The 19,422-nt window shown below is 37.5% G+C and overlaps 2 protein-coding genes across 3 annotated transcripts in view; one reads left to right on the top strand and one right to left on the bottom strand.

Annotated features, from left to right (window-relative positions):
- Positions 1-453: 453 nt before the first annotated feature.
- orc5 (origin recognition complex, subunit 5) lies at positions 454-10,016 on the bottom strand. Its single transcript, XM_066669439.1, has 15 exons — positions 9,928-10,016; positions 9,013-9,125; positions 8,650-8,742; positions 8,189-8,374; positions 7,478-7,552; positions 6,315-6,426; positions 6,084-6,214; positions 5,566-5,614; positions 4,671-4,761; positions 4,286-4,338; positions 3,515-3,627; positions 2,337-2,384; positions 2,015-2,125; positions 1,295-1,407; positions 454-1,063 (listed from the first exon to the last, which is right to left on the bottom strand). Coding segments are annotated over exons 1-15 (1,335 nt in total). The 5' UTR covers positions 9,929-10,016; the 3' UTR covers positions 454-1,017.
- Positions 10,017-10,512: 496 nt separating this feature from the next.
- Positions 10,513-19,422, top strand: part of lhfpl3 (LHFPL tetraspan subfamily member 3) — a 33,319-nt gene continuing 24,409 nt past the window's right edge. The window contains exons 1-2 of one of the 2 annotated variants that reach the window (XM_066669140.1): positions 10,513-10,624; positions 13,160-13,691. In XM_066669140.1, the coding sequence (XP_066525237.1) occupies positions 13,265-13,691 (427 nt within the window). In that variant the 5' untranslated portion in view covers positions 10,513-10,624; positions 13,160-13,264. Of the gene's footprint in view, positions 10,625-11,269; positions 11,568-13,159; positions 13,692-19,422 lie in introns of those variants that run through there. The other variant, XM_066669139.1, reaches the window with a different exon arrangement.

Raw genomic sequence — 19,422 nt, 5'->3', positions numbered from 1 at the left:
CAAAAAGATTATGTCATGCTGGGGCTGCCATCTACTCAGAGCTACTTGATGCTATGCAGTTACATAACATTATGTAAGGTTGACCATATTGCCCATCCCTAAAAGCAAAGATTCAAAAGGGCAGTAAGTTGCTCTGTAACAGGTAGACTGTGTTCTCACAATCCAGTAAGTCCAGTAAAAAACTAATATTTGAGTTACATTTCCATACAGGACTATCCATTTATCCAACCGTCAAGTCTGGATTAAAAAACAAATGATTCCATAGAATAAAACAAGACTGCAAGTCCCTTAGCTGCTCCTAAGGCATCTATCTGCTTTGTAAGAAAAGAACTGCATCTAAAATTTGACAGATGATCTGGGTTAAGTTTGAAAGTAATTTACCAGTCATTTCCTGTAGAAAATTACAATTTTTTATTTATTTGTTTACAGATATTATATCAAACATGACATGTCTGCGGTGGCCACTACATAGTTTGCCTTTTACATTTCTGATGTGTCTATTTTCAAATATTTACAATAATGTGTGTAGCAGCCAATTCCTGTTGCAAAGGGAACAAAAAGGCATAATGTATTTTTTTACCTTTTTCAATGTTTATAGTAAAAAGTAGTATGAGCTGGGTTCCTTAGGGTTTCTCACCAAAGCAAAACATGAACTGTAAAACAAATAGCACCCTCAAAAAGTCTTGAGAAACCAGTCATTTTCTCCAATTATTCTTTGTCATGTTTTGAAACAGCCACAATACTACATAGTGCCACCTTGTGATATCAGAGATTCTTTTTGATGCTTATTAAAAACATAGAATTTCCCATGTAGGGGACTCGCACTCTGAACAAATAAACAGGTGAAATCAGTGACTGGTGAAGTATTGCTTATTTCATAGGAGTTACAATGGGGGGAAAAAAAAAGGGAAAAAGTCACTTAATAAATATTGTTTGTTGCTTTTTTGAAATCAGCCAGTGGTTTGTCCATCCATCAGCTCCTTCAGAAGAGTGCTTTATGTCCACAAAAAACAATCTTCACAGGAAGTCATACAGATACCTCACAATGTCAAAGCTCACAGTTCTAATAAGAGAAAAGAACAAAAGTCAGCATTAACAATTTAATGAAACAAACCTCAAAGATAGTGTGATAAAGATTCAGGAGTCACATAAGTCTATAAACTATTACTGAACAATCACATCTTAAATCACACACACTCACCATCCACATCCACAACAACACTCTTTTGACATATTTACATTGTGTTTTTTCTTTTATCGTCTATCCCCCATACTTACATACACACACACCTACCTGGAAATAGCAAGAATGAAGTCCAGGGATACAGCACACTTGTATTTAGGAGAGTCTAGCTGATCCTTGTATCCAACCTGAGTGAGGAGCTGCAGGGTGACCAGAGAAGATATCTACAAGGAAAGGGGTGGGTAGTGGAACAAAAAAACAAAAACCCAAAACACATTTGTTGAGATGTGTGTTGCTGCAATTGATATATGCTACTGCAAAACTTTGAAACAAACAACGAACACACTAGCAAACTCCATAAAAATTTTTGTGGAATTTTGTGGAATGCTGGACAAATGAAAGTATAAAATATATATATATATATATATATATATATATATATATATATATATATATATATGTGACAGCAAAAAATGCTGGAAGTTTCAAGAAGTTCAATGATGTCAAAATACATTTCCTGATTTCTCCTAATGGTCCACTGTGAGGGCAACTTAAAATAGCTGAATTCACTAATTAGGAGGAGTGTGTACACATTTTTTAGACATTGCTTATAGTGGCAAATTTTTTTATCAAAAATTCATCCAAACAATCATTTGTCTGAGCTGTTCATCTACTGGATATCAGTATTAATTACCACTGCTATACTTCTTTAAATTCCATTTAAATGAATTGCTCTGTCCAAATGCAGTTAAAATTAATATAAAACTTTTTTTATATTAAAATACAAATTTTATGGCACAGACATAAGAGGTTATAATACATTGAAATCACCTGAGAGATGATGCTGGCTGTGGGAGCCACTCTGCTGTCCACTACACTGTAGAATATCGCCAATAATCTGTCCAAAGGAAATGGCTTTGGACCTAACAGATGGTTACTAGTCTGGAGAGGGAGGAAGGAAAAGGGGGGGTGGGAGAGAAAGAGAGGGACATGGCAAGGCAGGAGAGAGAGTTAATTTTTCATGTTGACAGGGAAAGAATAATCTTAATAATCATAAATGAAAAGCATGAAAAGAGCAAATTGATGTGGTAAAAGAGGGAGGACAAGTGAAAGTGAGTGAATACGTGGGAGAAAGCAAAGAATTGAGACTTACTTTTTCATGTTTCTTCAAAAAATTAGTTTTCCTTATTTTCCCATGATGCTGTTGTAAAAAACAGATTTATTTATTATAGATGCACCCATATCAGAAGTGACGGAATAAAAAACAACAACAACACATTTGTTTAGACCCAAAAACTTGTAGCTACTGCAGCTATTTATTATGTGTAATATAAACTATTTGAAGTCTGTACTTAGGAACTCACATCAAACACACAGTTCACAGTGCAAACCCTTTTTGTAAAGAAAGGCATTTTACAACCACCAAAATGCATAAAAAGAACTTTTATAATCCGTTATTGTAGGTCTACTACAGCAATGAATGCTGTTCGTGTATCGTCACGATGGTCACTCATTGACGATAATACAGTTTTACTGAGGCTGGAATACAGAAGGCACCCATGAAGGATAATACCCATGAAGGCAGTAACAAAAACTATCAACCACATTAAAAACAAGAGCTAAGAGCAAGCCTAGTTTAGCCGGTCCGCCATTAGCCATATAGCAATTATCACAGAGGTTTTTCTGGCATTTCAAAAACAGAAAAGCCCAAAATACATACCCATGTCATTGGAAAGTTTGGGGAAGCATTGATGCTTCATATCAATGTCTTTTTATGCAATACAATCTTGTCAGTTATTTTCTGTTCATACAAAGCTGAAGCACCGTGTTGAGGTGATATTAAAGCAAGTCGTTTACCAGAAAATAACAATATAACATTAAGATTTTGGACATTTCTAAAACCAAGGACCTTAACATTTTATCAACCAAGTAAACTACTTGATAAAGGAACAGGGCATCGATAGGAACTAGTTACTTATTACTGACTCTTACATTTCTATAAGGGTCCAACTGATAAAACGGTGATGTAACTAATTCACAGTCTCGTTTATTTTAAGTAACACCTCGCTCTGGTGTTCTGGGTTTAATAATACAGAGACTGTGCCCGTTTTCGTGTAAAGTTAAACAAAAACTGTGCAGATGTAATTTACTCAACAAGCAAGTCAGTAACTGTGAGACGTGCTCATGTATTGAATTATTCAGTATTTATTAGAACTCCAGACCCACTGACAAGTGAAATGTTTAAATGTTAAATTTTTTAAATAGTGCAAACTGGTTCTCATTTTTGTCATTCCGATGAAGCTATAAAATGTTTAAGTGGGAGATCCAGACCTTGAGGAAGAAGCGGCGGTCTGTTCGTGCAGGGTTATACGATGCCAGATATGCTGCAATTAGGAGAAACTTGGAGTAATATGGCAGTTCCACATGAGTATGAGCTGATAAACCTAAACATATAAAAAGAAGAAATTACTATGTAATCAGATTAGTTTTCCAAGGGGGGTGACATGTGCAAACATACATACACATGAAAATCCTTCCCCAAAAGTCATTTTTATTTCTGGATCAGTGACCGCTATGGCTAAACATTCATTAATTCATTGTCTGTAAGTGCTAATCAGAGGTGTGTCCAGAGCCAATCTGGAATCATAGGGCTGAAGGTGGAAATACAGCCCGGAGTGGGGCACCAGTCCTTTGCAGAGAGACACACACACTCACCTATGAACAATGTGTTTTTTTGGACTGTGGGAGTAAGGAAGTATCTAATTGAATTTTTCTTTTTATGGAAGATCTTTGAATATATTTATATATATTTATTTTTTTACTGTGTCAAGCTAACTGGATTTTATAAATCAATTTAATAGATGAAGTAGCTCTCTGTGTGTGGCTTGGCACCAAGGAGGAGTTTAACACAATCCAGAGGAAAGCTGAAGATGTCTGAGCAGATGGCCTGAATATAAGAGAGAGAGAGAGAGAGAGAGAGAGAGAGAGAGAGAGAGAGAGAGAGAGAGAGAGAGAGAGAGAGAGAGAGAGAGAGAGAGAGAGAGAGAGAGAGAGAGAGAGAGAGAGAGAGAGAGAGAGAGAGAGAGGAGAGACAATGAATACCTCTTAGAGTTGTGGACTCCATGTCTTCCATCTGCTGCTGCTCCCACTGAACACTGAGAGAGCACGTAAACACACACTGTGTTAACATGAGTCTTCAGTGTCTTGTAAAACATGTATCTCTTACCAAATATTACAACATATTTATAAACAACAACAATACTGTATCAGTAATTATTACACCTGTTTTTGTATATCATCTTTATGACAAATTCTTACAGTATATATTTTATTTTCCTGTTATACTGTGTTGTTTAAACACATTTTTAATGAAAAATTATACCATATGTACATATAAAGTAATTTAAATTCAATTTATTTTAATTTGTCCTTTGCCCTGGCGCCCCCTCCAGGGTGTGTTCCTGCCTTGCAAATTTGTCCTCCTCACCTGGACACCTCTCTCAGGTAAACAGTGTTCATGGCTCTCTTCAGGTGAGGCTCAATGTTCCTCCACAGCTTGTGTGTATCACTTTCCTTAGCTGAGAACAGTTTAGAAAGAAACTTGAACATGAATGAAATAATAAATAATCAAAAGTCCCAATAAAATTTTGCCTCTAAGTGTGAAGTACCCTAACCAATAAAATGTGCCATTTTCTGACAAACTGAGATCCAATTACTTAATTAAGGAGTTTTACAATGCTTGTTAGCATAAGCAACACTGGCAGTGGTGTGAAGGAAATTGAGTGATTCTGCTAAAGGCAACAATTAATCATTCGGATAAAGCACTCAGTTTGAACTACACATATAATAAATTCATAAAGGATATAATTCAGAAAGTTACCATTAATTCCAACGCTAAACTTAGCTTCCAACATTTTGGCACCCTGTAACTGCTATACCATTTAACCATTTTAAAAACGAAACTCACTTCAACCACATTGTATAGTGTACATATAGTTTTAAACATGATTTAAGAAGGCATATTGGGGTGGACAAAAAAAGTGCAAATTCTCCTGTTTCTCTCTTACGTTTATTTAAAGGTTTTTTATGAACTAATTAAAAACATGTTAAGTGTTTATTACCTGCATTAAATATTAAATCGGCTAATTGTTCTTTAAAAAAATAATAATCTAAAAATTGGTACATAAAACACTGGTCGGCCTGCCTCCACTATGAATCTATAAATACTGCCTCCAAACTGTAAAATTCTCTAAATCAATTTCAGTTGGTGGCCCATGCTGAAAGAGATCTGAGAGGATAAATTTTCACTGCATGTCAGTGAACAGAATGTATAACTACATTTCTATTAAAAACGGGAACTTTGAAAATGTTGGCTATTTTACCTTCTCCTTTCTCCAGAGGCTCACAGAATTTGGAGAAATTGAGGGCAGCCTATTGGAGTGCACAAACCCATGTATTAAAGACAGCAGCATTTAATAAATAAATAAATAAACAAACACCCTACCACTGTGGTGCACAGGACCCTTCTCATCTCACTTCGAAGAGAAGGGAAACCACAAACACTGTGTACTACAGTTCCCATCCTAAATATTTAGGTGTTTTCACAACCAATACAACATCAGCTCATTAACAAATCCTTCCTGAGTGCTTTTGTTTGAAAGAGGAGAAAGCTTAAGGCTCACCCAAAACTGTGCCTTAAGTACACATTTTATTATAATATTAATATTTATAATTATAATAATAATATTTTCACAAAAACAAATACATAATCTTTTAATAGATTCAGTGTGACAAATGGGCACCAAGTTTCTACATCGTACGCTGACAAAACTTTGGATATTCAAATTAATTTATAGACAGATGAATTACTGTAATGTGTGTGCCTGTATATTTGTTTTACCAAGTGTCGTAGCTCCCTCAGATCTCTGCATACAGAGTAAAACACACCCAGCAGGATGTTGATGTAGGATGAGTACAGTTCAGGAGTGAAGGAAGGGTTAAAATCCAGAGAGAGAATCTGCAGGAGCTCGGCTGTGACACAAACACACACAAAAAACCCATCTTTATTAAACACCAAATTTACAGTTTTATGACAAATGTAAAAGATTTCAATACAGTGTGACTCCTTTACCTTTAGTGTAATCAGGGAAGTGCAGCAGCAGAGGCTCAAAACAGCCAGTATTTGGACGAAATTTGTCCCAAACGATTTCACTGAGTAAAATAACAGTCACGTTATCTTCAACCTGCCAGACACATTAGTCCACAAGACAAAACAGGAGCTCAGTCACAGAGTATAAACAATAAAGACTGCTCAGTGATGATAATATGAAAAGAACTTGAGAAAATCTCCAAGCTTGTGTGGCCCACTGGTGGTTGTGGGGAGTAAATAAATGCTGAATGTATTGCACATGCAGCAGGTAATGAGACAGCTGACTCTTTCCCTAAATCAGCGAATGCTACTTGAAAACATGGTCATGCTCCTCAAAACATTTAGGCATTTGACAGAACATATCAGCTCATCAATGGCCCTAAAACTGGATGAGATTCCCTTGATTGAGACGCTAAATGAGTGATACTGCCACATTTTACAGAGCCTTTGTATCTTCTTGAAACAGCTCTGGATCACAAATATTAAAATTGCTATTGTGACTTGGAAACAAGCAAAGACCGAAAGAAACGTTGCAAGAAAATATGGAGTAGATCTCCACGCAGACAATGCCGCTGCTGGTGACAAAGCACCACAAGGCACAAGATCCAGGACAGACGTGTATTTCCTGCTGGATATGCAGAGTTCATTTGCAGAAGAACACTGTCCAACAACATAGCATGTGTTCCCAAATTCATTCATTCAACTTCAGTTCATTAATCACACAAATAAAACCCAATCTGAATTTAAATCTGTAGTCAGCTGCATCACACCATTACAGCAAACAAGCAGATGAAATTGCAATCTCAGTTGAATAGACGGACTGTAGTGCTGGATACCTAATCTTAGTGTGCAATAGGTGTGGATAGTGTTAAATAAAAACCAAAGGTTAAAATTATTTTTTATCAATCCAGGCATCAGCCATAACAAGGTGCTAACTAATGGTTATCATATCGCCCATGAAATTCAGCATCAGTGCATCCCTAGAAGTTTCAGTCAACAATCTCTTCTAGAAACAACCATTCCACTCAAAACTCTCTCCACCACTCTGGGGAATTTTCAGATCAATATCCTTGCTTTCAGAAGAAATGATGGACATGCCCACAAACTTTTAACCATACACTGTAGCTTTAGGTGTGATTCTGTACCAGTTCCTGTAGACGCAGTAGAGCGGGTAGAAGATTGGCCTCCATTTCTCTGAGAAGCTCTGCTCTCTCCAGAACCTACAAAAAACATCACACAGCAATTGACTTTCACTGCACAGCCCCAAGAAATACCCAATTCACATTATTTTTCTACTGACTTTTAGTGATACAATGCTTCTCCAGTTTTTCCTACCAAAAAAAGTTGTGACATTTATTTTGGTTATAGATTACATGTTTCATATCTATTTTAATAGATAATGTAATTTTAGGGTGCATTTACTCCTCCAAAAGATAGTGAAAAATATTTTGTTAATTTTCTGGGGATATTTGCTAACCCTAGCAATTTCCTTGTTGCTTGTGTTTGTTGGCTGCCCAAAAATTTATTCATAGTGGTCTCAGATGCACTGTCCAGTGAAATCGGTTTAAGGTGTCATGTTTAACTGCTGTATTTGGACAAAAGAGATACAGCTATGGATTAAATGTAGCATCATTTAAAAATGCATTATTGAAGCTAAGACAAAAGTCTACAAACATAAAACAAACGCCGTAAGCACTATACAAAAGAACTGCAATAGTTGTACAAAGCCAAAATAATTTTATATAATATTTAAATAGGCATTAATATGGAATAGTTAAAAGATAAAAAAATATATTATTTAAATACAAGAATAAATAAAACTTTTAAAAATTGTATTAAAATAAGATTATACTTACTATATACCGTGTCTGTGTGGCAGGCTGCTGGAGGCAGGATTGTTTGAAAATTCTTACAAAGTCAGACAGAGAGGGTGCGCGAGGGAGTAGAGAGACAGAGTCGGCACCAAACAGGGAAAATAAAACATGCTCAAACAGCAGTGCAGCAGAAAAACTCTCCACACAGCTCACCACTGCATGAGAAACCTATTATACACATACAGAAAAAAAATACTTTCTTTTATAAAGATGCACAGATTATGACATAAATTGCTGATAATATTATTATTATTTTAAAATCATGTGTAATAACTGAATGTGCAACAGGCACCATCATGTATGTGTGGCAGAATGAAATGTTCCAATATGTAGCATAAAGCCTTCCCAAAAGGAGTAGAGATCATAAGGAGTGAAAATAATACATTCTCTAGAGGTCACACACACACACACATATATATATCTCCAACTTGTACATAACTTACCTCCAGTTCCTTCATCAGTGTGAGGACAACATGACTCTTCCCTGTGGCTTGATGGCCATAGATGAAAATGGATGGATAACAGAAATGCTCAGGCTTCAGAAATGTGAAAAAGCAGATCAAACGTTACGTTTTAAACTGTGCAATTTTCATAAAGAATAGATCATAAAGAATAGATCAATAGAGATATAGTTAAATATTTTATTTTAACTTTCATATAAGACATGAAATAAATTTTGCATTCTCTGGTAGAATTGACATTTGAACCATATGTCAACAATACATACATATAGGTATTAGTACATATTTGTATATTAAACTGAGCCTTTGGTAGATATTACACACAGTGTGTGTGTTTTTATGTACCTCCCCCATAAAAGCCAGCAATGTTTCTGCCTGTACTTCTCTACAATGGATCTTTTCCTTCAAAGTCTGGAGTCTGACTTCAGGATAACCAAGACACAGCAACATCCTGGACACTGAAAGAAAAAAGGGAGACGTTACTACACCCAACACTGCCATGGGCTTCTAGGGTACTGGGCAGTGGAGCAGTGGGTCTGTCCTCTCAGGAGTTATGGCCCTCCATCAAATACTTTTGGGAGTGGTGTTTACAGGGTTGGACAATAATTCAATACCAATATATATATATATATATATATATATATATCACAATATAAAACATTTCAATAACAATTGTATTATTTTATACACATCTTCAATATATTATTTACAGCATCTGTCACTGACTGACGGTTATTACAGGACGCTGCCATCAGCTCATTGTACTCAATTTTAAAGTTAGTTAAAAAAATTTAATATTGCCAATACGTTTTTGTTCAATGGTGATGTCATGTTGCTTTCAGTTGTTGGCAGTTTTTCTGTGGTACTTTTATTGTTCATATCAATATCCGAATTATATTTTGACCGAAATTAAGAAATATACTACGATAAATGTATACATGGCACGCCCCACCGGATTATTAGTGGCAGTTACGGCAGAGAATAGGGAAAACTACATTTAAATGCTTTCAACTGGAAAGAGCTTTTGGATGAGCAGGTTATCTATGAATTTCTGTCCACATAAAGACACCCAGCGTTACACTGAGCGGAGTAACGTTAATAATTCAGTGTGTCCATGGATCAATAACCATTTCAGTACAGACAAAAATATGGGTCATTCACAGCAACGGACTGCCAGCTTTTATCAGAACAGCCTTATGTAAGTAAAATAACTGTAATCAAACACGTCCTGTGGTAATTTGATTAAATGTGTTCACTTACTTTATAAAAACACGACAGAACTCTAAACCCCTACACAGGATCCTCACACCGCTTCACTTTCCCGCGAACACAACGTCACTTCCGCACCCGACACTTTTTTTTTTTTTTTTTTAAACACAGAACTTTTAAACACAGAATTAATTATTTTAATGATACGTAATGAACGTGTTTGCCTTTTCCATAAGTTGACTGGTGATCTTATAATAAGTCATAATAATAGATCAAATAATAATGATAGAAATTTCGGTCTGTGTTGTACTACAAAGTTTACTTTAAAAAATGCATATCTTAGAAACATGGATACATCAAAAGTATGACATGGATGACAATTCATCCCAAATATATTTTATAGCACTCCTTCACTCCGGTGGATTCAGTGGATGCATCTGAAATGACACTGGAGTTTGTGATCTAGAAAAAAAAAATCCGTAATCAGTATCTAAATTCACTAATGCTTGTGTGGCTGAATTCCATCAAATTCTCACTCAAATGTCTCAGCATCCACTGAAATGTCTTTCCAGAGGCAAAAAAGTAGACCCTAAATACCTGCCTGCCTAACAATAGGGTTTCCCACCTGCCTGTCTGAATCCCCCCGTTGATGGATACACTTGTTTCAAAACAAATACTCAACCATGCGGTGGGCTGCTTATTTCTATCATGGGAGAGTGTAGAAATGCCACACGCACAAGTAAACAAGGTGCAAATTAAATTATTTTTTAGAAAGGGTGTTTTTTTGTAAAATTAAAAATATGTACTGTGTGCTCCAACGATTATTCTAAAATTAATCGGGTGTTTTAAAATTAATCGGTCTCTTTTCTACAGTAACATATCCTTCTCTTGTTGGAAGATACTTAAATCAATTTAAGAGTATTGTAAAGAAGATTCCAAACTGCAAGTTGTAAACTTAGTGTAAGGGAACCCCTCAGGCCTGATTGGCATTGGCATGATTCGTGGTCGCCATTGGCAGAATCTGAAACAGTGATTCTCAATGCTGGTTCTGGTGGGCCTCATTGCATCCGATGTATTAGGGACAGAGGAGTCTCTGATGTTCAGGGACCATCAGGACCTCCTAAAAAGCTGCGCGACGCTCGAGTTGGAAAGCGACCAGGATTCATAGACAATCGCTAAGCACCCTAGTTAGTGCACTACTGCCCACTTACTGGAACACAGTCCAAATGCGTCGGAACCTGAACAGCTCTATCTGCTTTTACCTGCTGTGAGCGCTGTTGAGCTACAGCTGCCGTGCGCGCCTGTGCATGTGTGTGTGTGTGTGTGTGTGTGTGTGTGTGTGAGAGAGAGAGAGTGAGAGAGAGAGAGAGAGAGAGAGAGAGAGAGTATTTGCTCCCTGTCATCTACTCGTGTGCTTCGGTCCAGAACCCATTTTAACTCATTCACACAAGACCGAGAAAAGGAGCCAGCCTAAAGCAGAGGTTGTAGGGAGAGCGAAAGACAGACGCATGTGTGACTGTATGACTGCGTACGCATCTATAGCTGCTGTGTAAATCTGTCAGCACGCGGGATTAAGAGCCTGTAAGAGCTAACGTTCGGCGGAATGAAATAAAATAATGTAAAATAAAAAGTGGGATTTTCTGAGCTGGGAAATGGACACAGACCACCACAGGACGCACAGCTGGACACAAGTAAGCCTGTTTTCTCCTCTATTTCTCATCTAAAGCTCCAGAAAAGGCTGCAGAGCATCATCACCACTGCAGCCCAGATGTTATTTTTTTCCTACATCTGCATTTGAATCTAAATAATGAATGAGTGAACGGTCCTTTGTTCAGAGTGACTTCTTGATGTATGTATTTGATTCTGATTTTAGAAACATGCATGAATTGAGTGATATATAATCGAATTGGAATATTTTAAAGGTGGTCTCTGTGACTTAGAGATTAAAAGAAGCAGGGCTTTAGTGAAGTGAGCACAAATGTCTCCTGAATAAAATACTGCTACTACTGCAACTGTTACTACTGTTAGTAATGATATCAGGAAGAAAAGGAAGAGGAAATTTAAGAAATATATTTATGCATTGTGCATTTTAGTGTATTTCAGAAGTGATATACATACAATTGAATAAATGATTGAATATTGATTATATGAATTAAAATCTTACTTATCAGTTGTATAAGATATGCTGTAGAAAATTAAAACACACAGAAAAAAACAGAGTAAACAGAAAAGAGAGAGAAGACCCAATTAAACCTTCAAGCACTGGGTAAAACACTAAGGATAAAAGAGCCATTGAAAAGCCCAGACAACGGGTTTAAAGGGCAGAGATGTGGCCCAGTCCACAATTAAATCACAGTGATATATAAAGAGAAGAAAAAGAGCATTGGGTCACATAGACAGGTAGAATGTGACCCTAGTTTAAGACTCTGGATTTCACACTTGTACTGGTGGTACATGGTTGGTGTAAAACAGTGGGTGACACTTTTAACAGAAGGTAGATTAGGACTTGGACAGGAAGACCATCCTGCATCACTATGTGTAGACAATGAATAAAATTAAAAAAGAAAACCAATACATAATTACACAGCAAATTCTCCAGTGTTAAATCAACACTATTAGTGTAAAATTAACACTGTTAGTGTAATAATTAAACACTCTCTGTGTTAAGTTAACACTAATAGTGTTGATTTAACACTAGAGAATTTGCTGTGTACTGGATTATATAGAGTAGAGGATAAATGTCACCCAAAACAAAACTGAATAAACTTCAAGCTTGAGTCTCTCACTCTTCTCAATTCTCCAGATTAACACTGAATCCAAAAATTTAAGCACGGATTTAAAGAGAACTAAAAAGTGACTGGGTCGCACTTGCACAGCTCCAGGGGCCTGGAGGTTGTGGGTTCGATTCCCTCTCCGGGTGACCATCCTGTGAGGAGTTGGTGTGTTCTCCCTGTGTCCGCGTGGGTTTCCTCCGGGTGCTCCGGTTTCCTCCCACAGTCCAAAAACACACATTGGTAGGTGGATTGGTGACTCAAAAGTGTCCGTAGGTGTGAATGTGTGAGTGAATGTGTGTGTGAGTCTGTGTTGCCCTGTGAAGGACTGGCGCCCCCTCCAGGGTGTATTCCCGCCTTGCGCCCAATGATTCCAGGTAGGCTCTGGACCCACCGCGACCCTGAACTGGATAAGCGGTTACAGATAATGAATGAATGAATAAAAAGTGACTTAATACAAGGAACTGTTTTTAGAAAGAAGGACATCTAATCTACAGTTCTTTTTACTCCAGATGAAAGCTGGTGACTCTGGACAGTAGATGAAACCATAAGGTATCAGGTGTGCCACAGCTGTTGTTGCACATCTGCCAAAGACAAAGTATAGAAGCTGAAGGGAGATGGTTCCTGGAACTCCAGCAGCGATGCTCCCGGCTTCAGAAGCAGCAAAGATCTACCAGACGAACTATGTGAGGAACTCTCGTGCCATTGGTGTGCTTTGGGCTATCTTCACCATACTCTTTGCCATTGTGAATGTGGTGTGCTTCATCCAGCCGTACTGGATCGGTGATGGTGTGGACACACCTCAGGCAGGCTACTTTGGCCTATTCCACTATTGTATTGGCAACGGACTCTCACACGAGTTGAAGTGCCAGGGCAGCTTCACCAACTTCGGCTCCATCCCCTCGGGCGCTTTCAAGGCTGCCTCCTTCTTCATTGGCACTTCGATGGTCCTGGTGCTCACCTGTATTGGCTGCTTTGCCCTCTTCTTCTTCTGCAGCACTGCAACCGTCTACAAGATCTGTGGCTGGATGCAGCTGGCAGCCGGTAAGTTATTATTACATGTTGTAAAAAAGAAACAAAATAATTCAAAGAGATAATAGCCTAGTCTTGGACAAATTTTTGACATCTCACAGACATTTGACATTTCTGTGGCCTTTAAATGTTGAAAATTAATCCCCATTGAAATATAGGAGCCTGGTAAAGAATGAACATAAGTATATTTTACGTAAATTTGACACCGATAACAGTGAGAACAAAATTTCAGTGGTTTATTTCTTATTTATATTGGACAACCCCATTGGTGGATGTGAAGCCCTTTAGTTTTTAGTGCTGCCAGGTTTATTCTAAACATTTAATATTTTCCTGTTGGGTAAAAAATCCATTAAAACCATTAGGATTAAAACATGTTGGTTTGAATTCATAACTGGCTTAATGGTTCTATTAGTGACCACTCACTTCACGTACACCTTTAGATCCAGTTAAAATATAAAACATTAGAAGTCATCTTTGCATTAGTCACAGGTCAAATGTTCAAACATTGGAGTCATTAAAACTGCGATATCAACCCATTAGGAAAACACAAAGTACCATTACTGACTTCTATGTTTTCTATGATATTTTTTTAAACAGTGATTTTAAAGGAGCATTCATTTTCTCCAATGATTCTTCAACACATTATGAAATTATAATAGTCATTATACTGAGACTTAGTGGCCTGTATCAGAATTTTAAAACCAAACATATTTAAAGCATTCTGTGTATCAGCTGCTCATGTGAGGGAATTTAATGAGTCTGAATGAGATTTTGTCTTTTTTATACAGTCACTATCCATTCAAAAACATTGAAGGTTTTTCCTTCTCCTGTTAAGCTGCTATTTTGGAGGTACATGTTTTTTATTGGACAGCAATGATTTTGAATTTCAGTCGACAAAGAAAAAAATTGAGAAAAACAATCACATTCACAAATATTGTGCTTTTACGGCTATTAAAAATGATATGTTACCCCTTTAATCTTATTTTATTCTGTAGCAGCTGCTTTTTGGTGCACTGCAAAATTGTGGGATGTTTTGCCCCTGTATAATTGGTAAATGTTGTAATGAAAGAACAGCGCAGAGGGAAAAAAGGTATGGAAAGAAAATAAAAGCAGTTATGTTTAGTTCTCTTTGGAGAACATTGTGGAACATTAGAGCTTCTGTTGTGTGGAGCAGTTAGTACTGTGTTCTTCCTTGCCACTGAAACGCAATCCTAATGAGCATTTGCAGTGTGTCTCTGTGTGTGTCTCTGTGTGTGATAGTCTTTTATCTTTCTGCAGATGAAAGCACATACAGAGACACCTAAACAAAGAATGCTATATACTTTAGGCTTAGAACTATAACATAGCTAGTCTTGCATTTGAGAAATGCACTTGGATGACAATTCATCCCAAATATATTTTATAGCACTCCTTCACTCCGGTGGATTCAGTGGATGCATCTGAAATGACATGAACTGGAGTTTGTGATCTAGAAAAAAAAATCCGTAATCAGTATCTAAATTCACTAATGCTTGTGTGGCTGAATTCCATCAAATTCTCACTCAAATATCCCAGCATCCACTGAAAAGTCTTTCCAGAGGCACACAATCTAATACAGTATAATGGAACAGACCATCTGTTAATACCATTCATATAGTTAGACATTTGACCTAGTGTAACTAGTTGATGAATTATCACTGGCTAAACATCTAAAAAGGTTAAGTAAATGCTAAATAAACGTTGATTATTTATTAGCTACATTAGACTCATAGCTCCAGTGCAAAACTAAAGTAAGAAATTTCAGACAATTACATTTCCTGACTGATGAAATACATTTTGTGTGAGAGGGAATTGTGTAAATTAGATTTTCTCCTGAAATATTGCTTTAACATTTGCAGTTCCTGGAAGGGAGAGAAAAACCTGAATAATAAAGGTGTACTTGACAGTTGGCCTTTAGCAACCTGTGAGAACATGACAACTTTCCCCCAGTCTCAGCCTATGGTCTTCTCTGTGTGTCTCTCCTTATGTTCCTTTTTTTACTCTGGGAGCTCTGTGCATAAAAATGGTCAAAGGACCCACATCTTCATTATCTACATTATTTTTGGACATTAGATGTTTTATGTTCTAAGAGAGAGAGAGGGATGAATAAGAGGAATATTAGGCAACCTGTCTATAACCCATCTTATCTATAGGAGTGAACGTATGTACAGACAAAATTCTGCCTTTAGGACAGCTGCTACACTGTCTAAAGTTTGAAATGAAATTGCAGTATTTGGAGCAAGAAAAGCAAAAATTCATCCCACTTCTAAGTGAGAGTTGAGAAATTCAGAGGTCAAACATTCCTTGGATGATTGGCTACATTTGGCATAAGGAGGAATTGTAAGGGGTAACGTGATATTGGGTTAATTAAATGTCCTCTAAGTGTATGGGCATGTGGCTGTATCTGTGTATTGTGTGTTTGAAAGAGAGATAACTTTACTATTACACACAATCCACTTTAATCACAATAATGAAATGCTGAAGTCTGCGGTGTAAATCACAAATGGTCTTACCTTAATGGTATTAACTTATACAGTTAAAGTGGACATCAACTGGTTTTGTCCCGATTCCTTTTTTCAAGCCCCTGTTTTGGTTCTCACTACAGCAGTTTCAACAAAGTGTACACTTTTAAAAGGGCCTTAGAGCTTAGGGTAAGAACTGGGACAGAGCCTAACAATTTCTAATCCTTACACAGCTGGCAGGTCAACTGTGATTGGTCCTGACAGGTCATGTGACCTGGTGATTGGCTTTGACTTCCACTATCAGTATGTCACACAGAATCACATCTAACTGACATTCGGGCCTTACTGCATTATTGACATCATTTTAGATAAAATCGAGGAAACTCAAGTGGCCTTTACTCTCAGTGTAACCTGTATACACATGAATTAACTGTTGCACTTTAGGTCAGGCACAGAACAGGCACACAAATTCATAAAATGCCAATGACACTGTGTAAGACAACCAGACAATATAAAAAATTTGCATCAAATGTGTATCTACCTGTCAAAGTAGCACATACATTCAACTTTCACTCTTTTTTTCTGACATTAATAGAAACATCAATATTGTATGCCGTTTCAGCCACCACTTTATTACAATCACCAATAATTCATTCATTAATAAATGCATTTATTCATAGTCTGTAACCGGTTATTCAATTCAGGATTGGGGTGTGTCCGGAGCCTATCCGGAATCACTGGGTGAAAGGCAGGAACACACCCTGGAGGGGGAACCAGTCCTTCACAGGGTGACACACGCTCACACATTCACTCAGGTACTCACACCTAGGGACACTTTTTGAGTCGCCAATCCACCTTACAATGTGTGTTTTTTTTTTTTTTTGGACTGTGGGAGGAAACCGGAGCACCCAGAGGAAACCCATGCGTACATGGGAAGAACTCAGACACCAACCAGACACATTTTACTTATAAGAGGGCTTCCTTCACTGAAAAACTCTTCTTCTGTGGCATAGGTGCAAAAAATTATTTCTGGCAGTTTTATTTTTAAAAAGTGTGCACTGTATTTGTGTTGTGAGGAGACAAACCAAGTCCTCACCTGTCTCAAATAAGCAAAAATGTCAGAACCAGTGTGTGGTAGTGTTTTTATCAATTGAAGGTTATGACAGAGACTGAACTGGCCTCGTGGCATATGAGCTGACAACGTGAAAATAGGTATTACTCTGTGTGTGACCGAATGTCGCCATGTGTACATTACATTTAAGGTGGATGTATACCAAACCCCAGTCTTAGCCCAAGTGCCCACAGGTATAGATGTCATCCAACACTAATGAGAGAAAATACAGTGACAGTGATTCTAGTGCTGGGTGGCATTGATGAAATACACCACCGCAACATTTTCATTCCAAATATATCATCAGTATATAAATGTTATATAGTGCATGGATAGATACAGTATGTATGTATGGCAATTTTAGCAGAAACACTTGCCTTTTACCTTCACACTTTGGATACTTTTAATGCTTACTGCTACTTTTTGGTAGAAGATTAGCTTACAAACTTGAAATAGATAGTTTTTTTCTGCATCTCCTAATTATTTTTTTTAAAGAAACTTACGTTTTTGTATTTATTTTTTATTGATATTAGATTTGATGTATCTCCCCGTGTCTGCGTGGGTGGCGTCCTCTGGCTGCTCCGGTTTCCTCCCACAGTCCAAAAATACATGTTGGTAGGTGGATTGGCGACTCAAAAGTGACCGTAGGTGTGAATGTGTGTGTTGCCCTGTGAAGGACTGGCGCCCCCTCCAGGGTGTATTCCCGCCTTGCGCCCAATGATTCCAGGTAAGCTCTGGACCCACCGCGACTCTGAACTGGATAAGGGTTACAAATAACAGATGGATGGATGGATGGATTTGATGGATTTGTTTATTTAATACACTCAACAAACATCACACATTCTGATATCCAGTGGGGAACTGTGACTATTAGTTGAAGAATTATGCTAATGTCAGCACGAAGTTGAACATTTTGGCCTTTCTAGATTTTTCTAGATGTTTCTTTATGATAGGCAAAAGGCACCAAAATATCTAATAAAATCTTCTCAGCATACTTATAGGAGTGATTATATGAGGAGTGAGAGGATGGAATAATGTTTATTTCTCAAGATGTGATCTTTGCTAAGCTGATTCGTGACTCATAGGTATTAAACTGCAGGCTTGTAATGAACAAAATGAAGTTCTCTCTCTTCTCTCTCTCTCTCTCTCTCTCTCTGACTCACAGTCAGAAGGATGAGAAAAAGAAATTTTTTATGCTAACACACCAACTTCAGAGGTGAATATTTCACTAACGGGACCACATACTCTCCAGCAGCTTATGTATATTACCATTAGCCTATCATGCCTATGCCTGAAAGTGTCTAGCTGGGCATATATTTTAAATTGTTGTGGAAACAAATTAACTGCTAGGTTTTAATAATGGCTAATATTTAGCATGGGATCGCACGGTGGTGCAGCAGGTAGTGTCACTATCACACAGCTCCAGGGATCTGGGGTTGGGGGTTCACGTCCTGCTCTGGATGACTGTTTGTGAGGAGTTTGGGGTCCTTTGGTGTGAGTGTGTTTCGCCCTGTGTTCAGGGTGTGTTGCCGCCTTGAGCTCCGAGTAGGCTCCGGACCCAACGCGACCCTGAACTGGATAAGCGGTTACAGACAATGAATAACATTTAGCATGACTTAGCATAATCTTGTTGTTCAGTGCAAACAAAATTAATTTCATAATAATTTTAATTGTATTATGAAATAAATAACCATAGAGAGACACAATTACCTTGCAAAGATTTTAGCCACCAATGACTATATATGACTGTACATAATGAATATTGTTGGCTAGCCACTTGCATCTGTTGTTAGCAACTTTAGGTTTTATGACTGAACTGTTGCTTTAATGGTATTAAAAAGACACTTACCATGAATAAATCATTTAAACTGGCAAAAACTAGCACAAAATTATCGCTAACATATTTACTGCAATCCATTCTGTGAGATCACATGGTTGTCAATGAAGCTATTATCTAAGAGTTTGTTGGAGTGCTTTTGCTATGCATTACACTGCTTATTATGGCTTGTCAAAAGGGGTTGCGGTTTTATGTGCTGTTAACCAGTCTGGAGTCGGGAGTATGAAAGCAGACCATAATTGAGGGGTTTGGGGTGACTTTTTACATTTAAGCATGATTGGCAGTAGAGATTACAGTGAGGCAATTGATGCAAAT

Source organism: Hoplias malabaricus, chromosome 4, assembly GCF_029633855.1.
Source record: "Hoplias malabaricus isolate fHopMal1 chromosome 4, fHopMal1.hap1, whole genome shotgun sequence".
Classification (NCBI taxonomy): domain Eukaryota; kingdom Metazoa; phylum Chordata; class Actinopteri; order Characiformes; family Erythrinidae; genus Hoplias; species Hoplias malabaricus.
The sequence above is the reverse complement of the archived record's forward strand: the minus strand, read 5'-3'. Positions and strand labels throughout refer to the sequence as shown.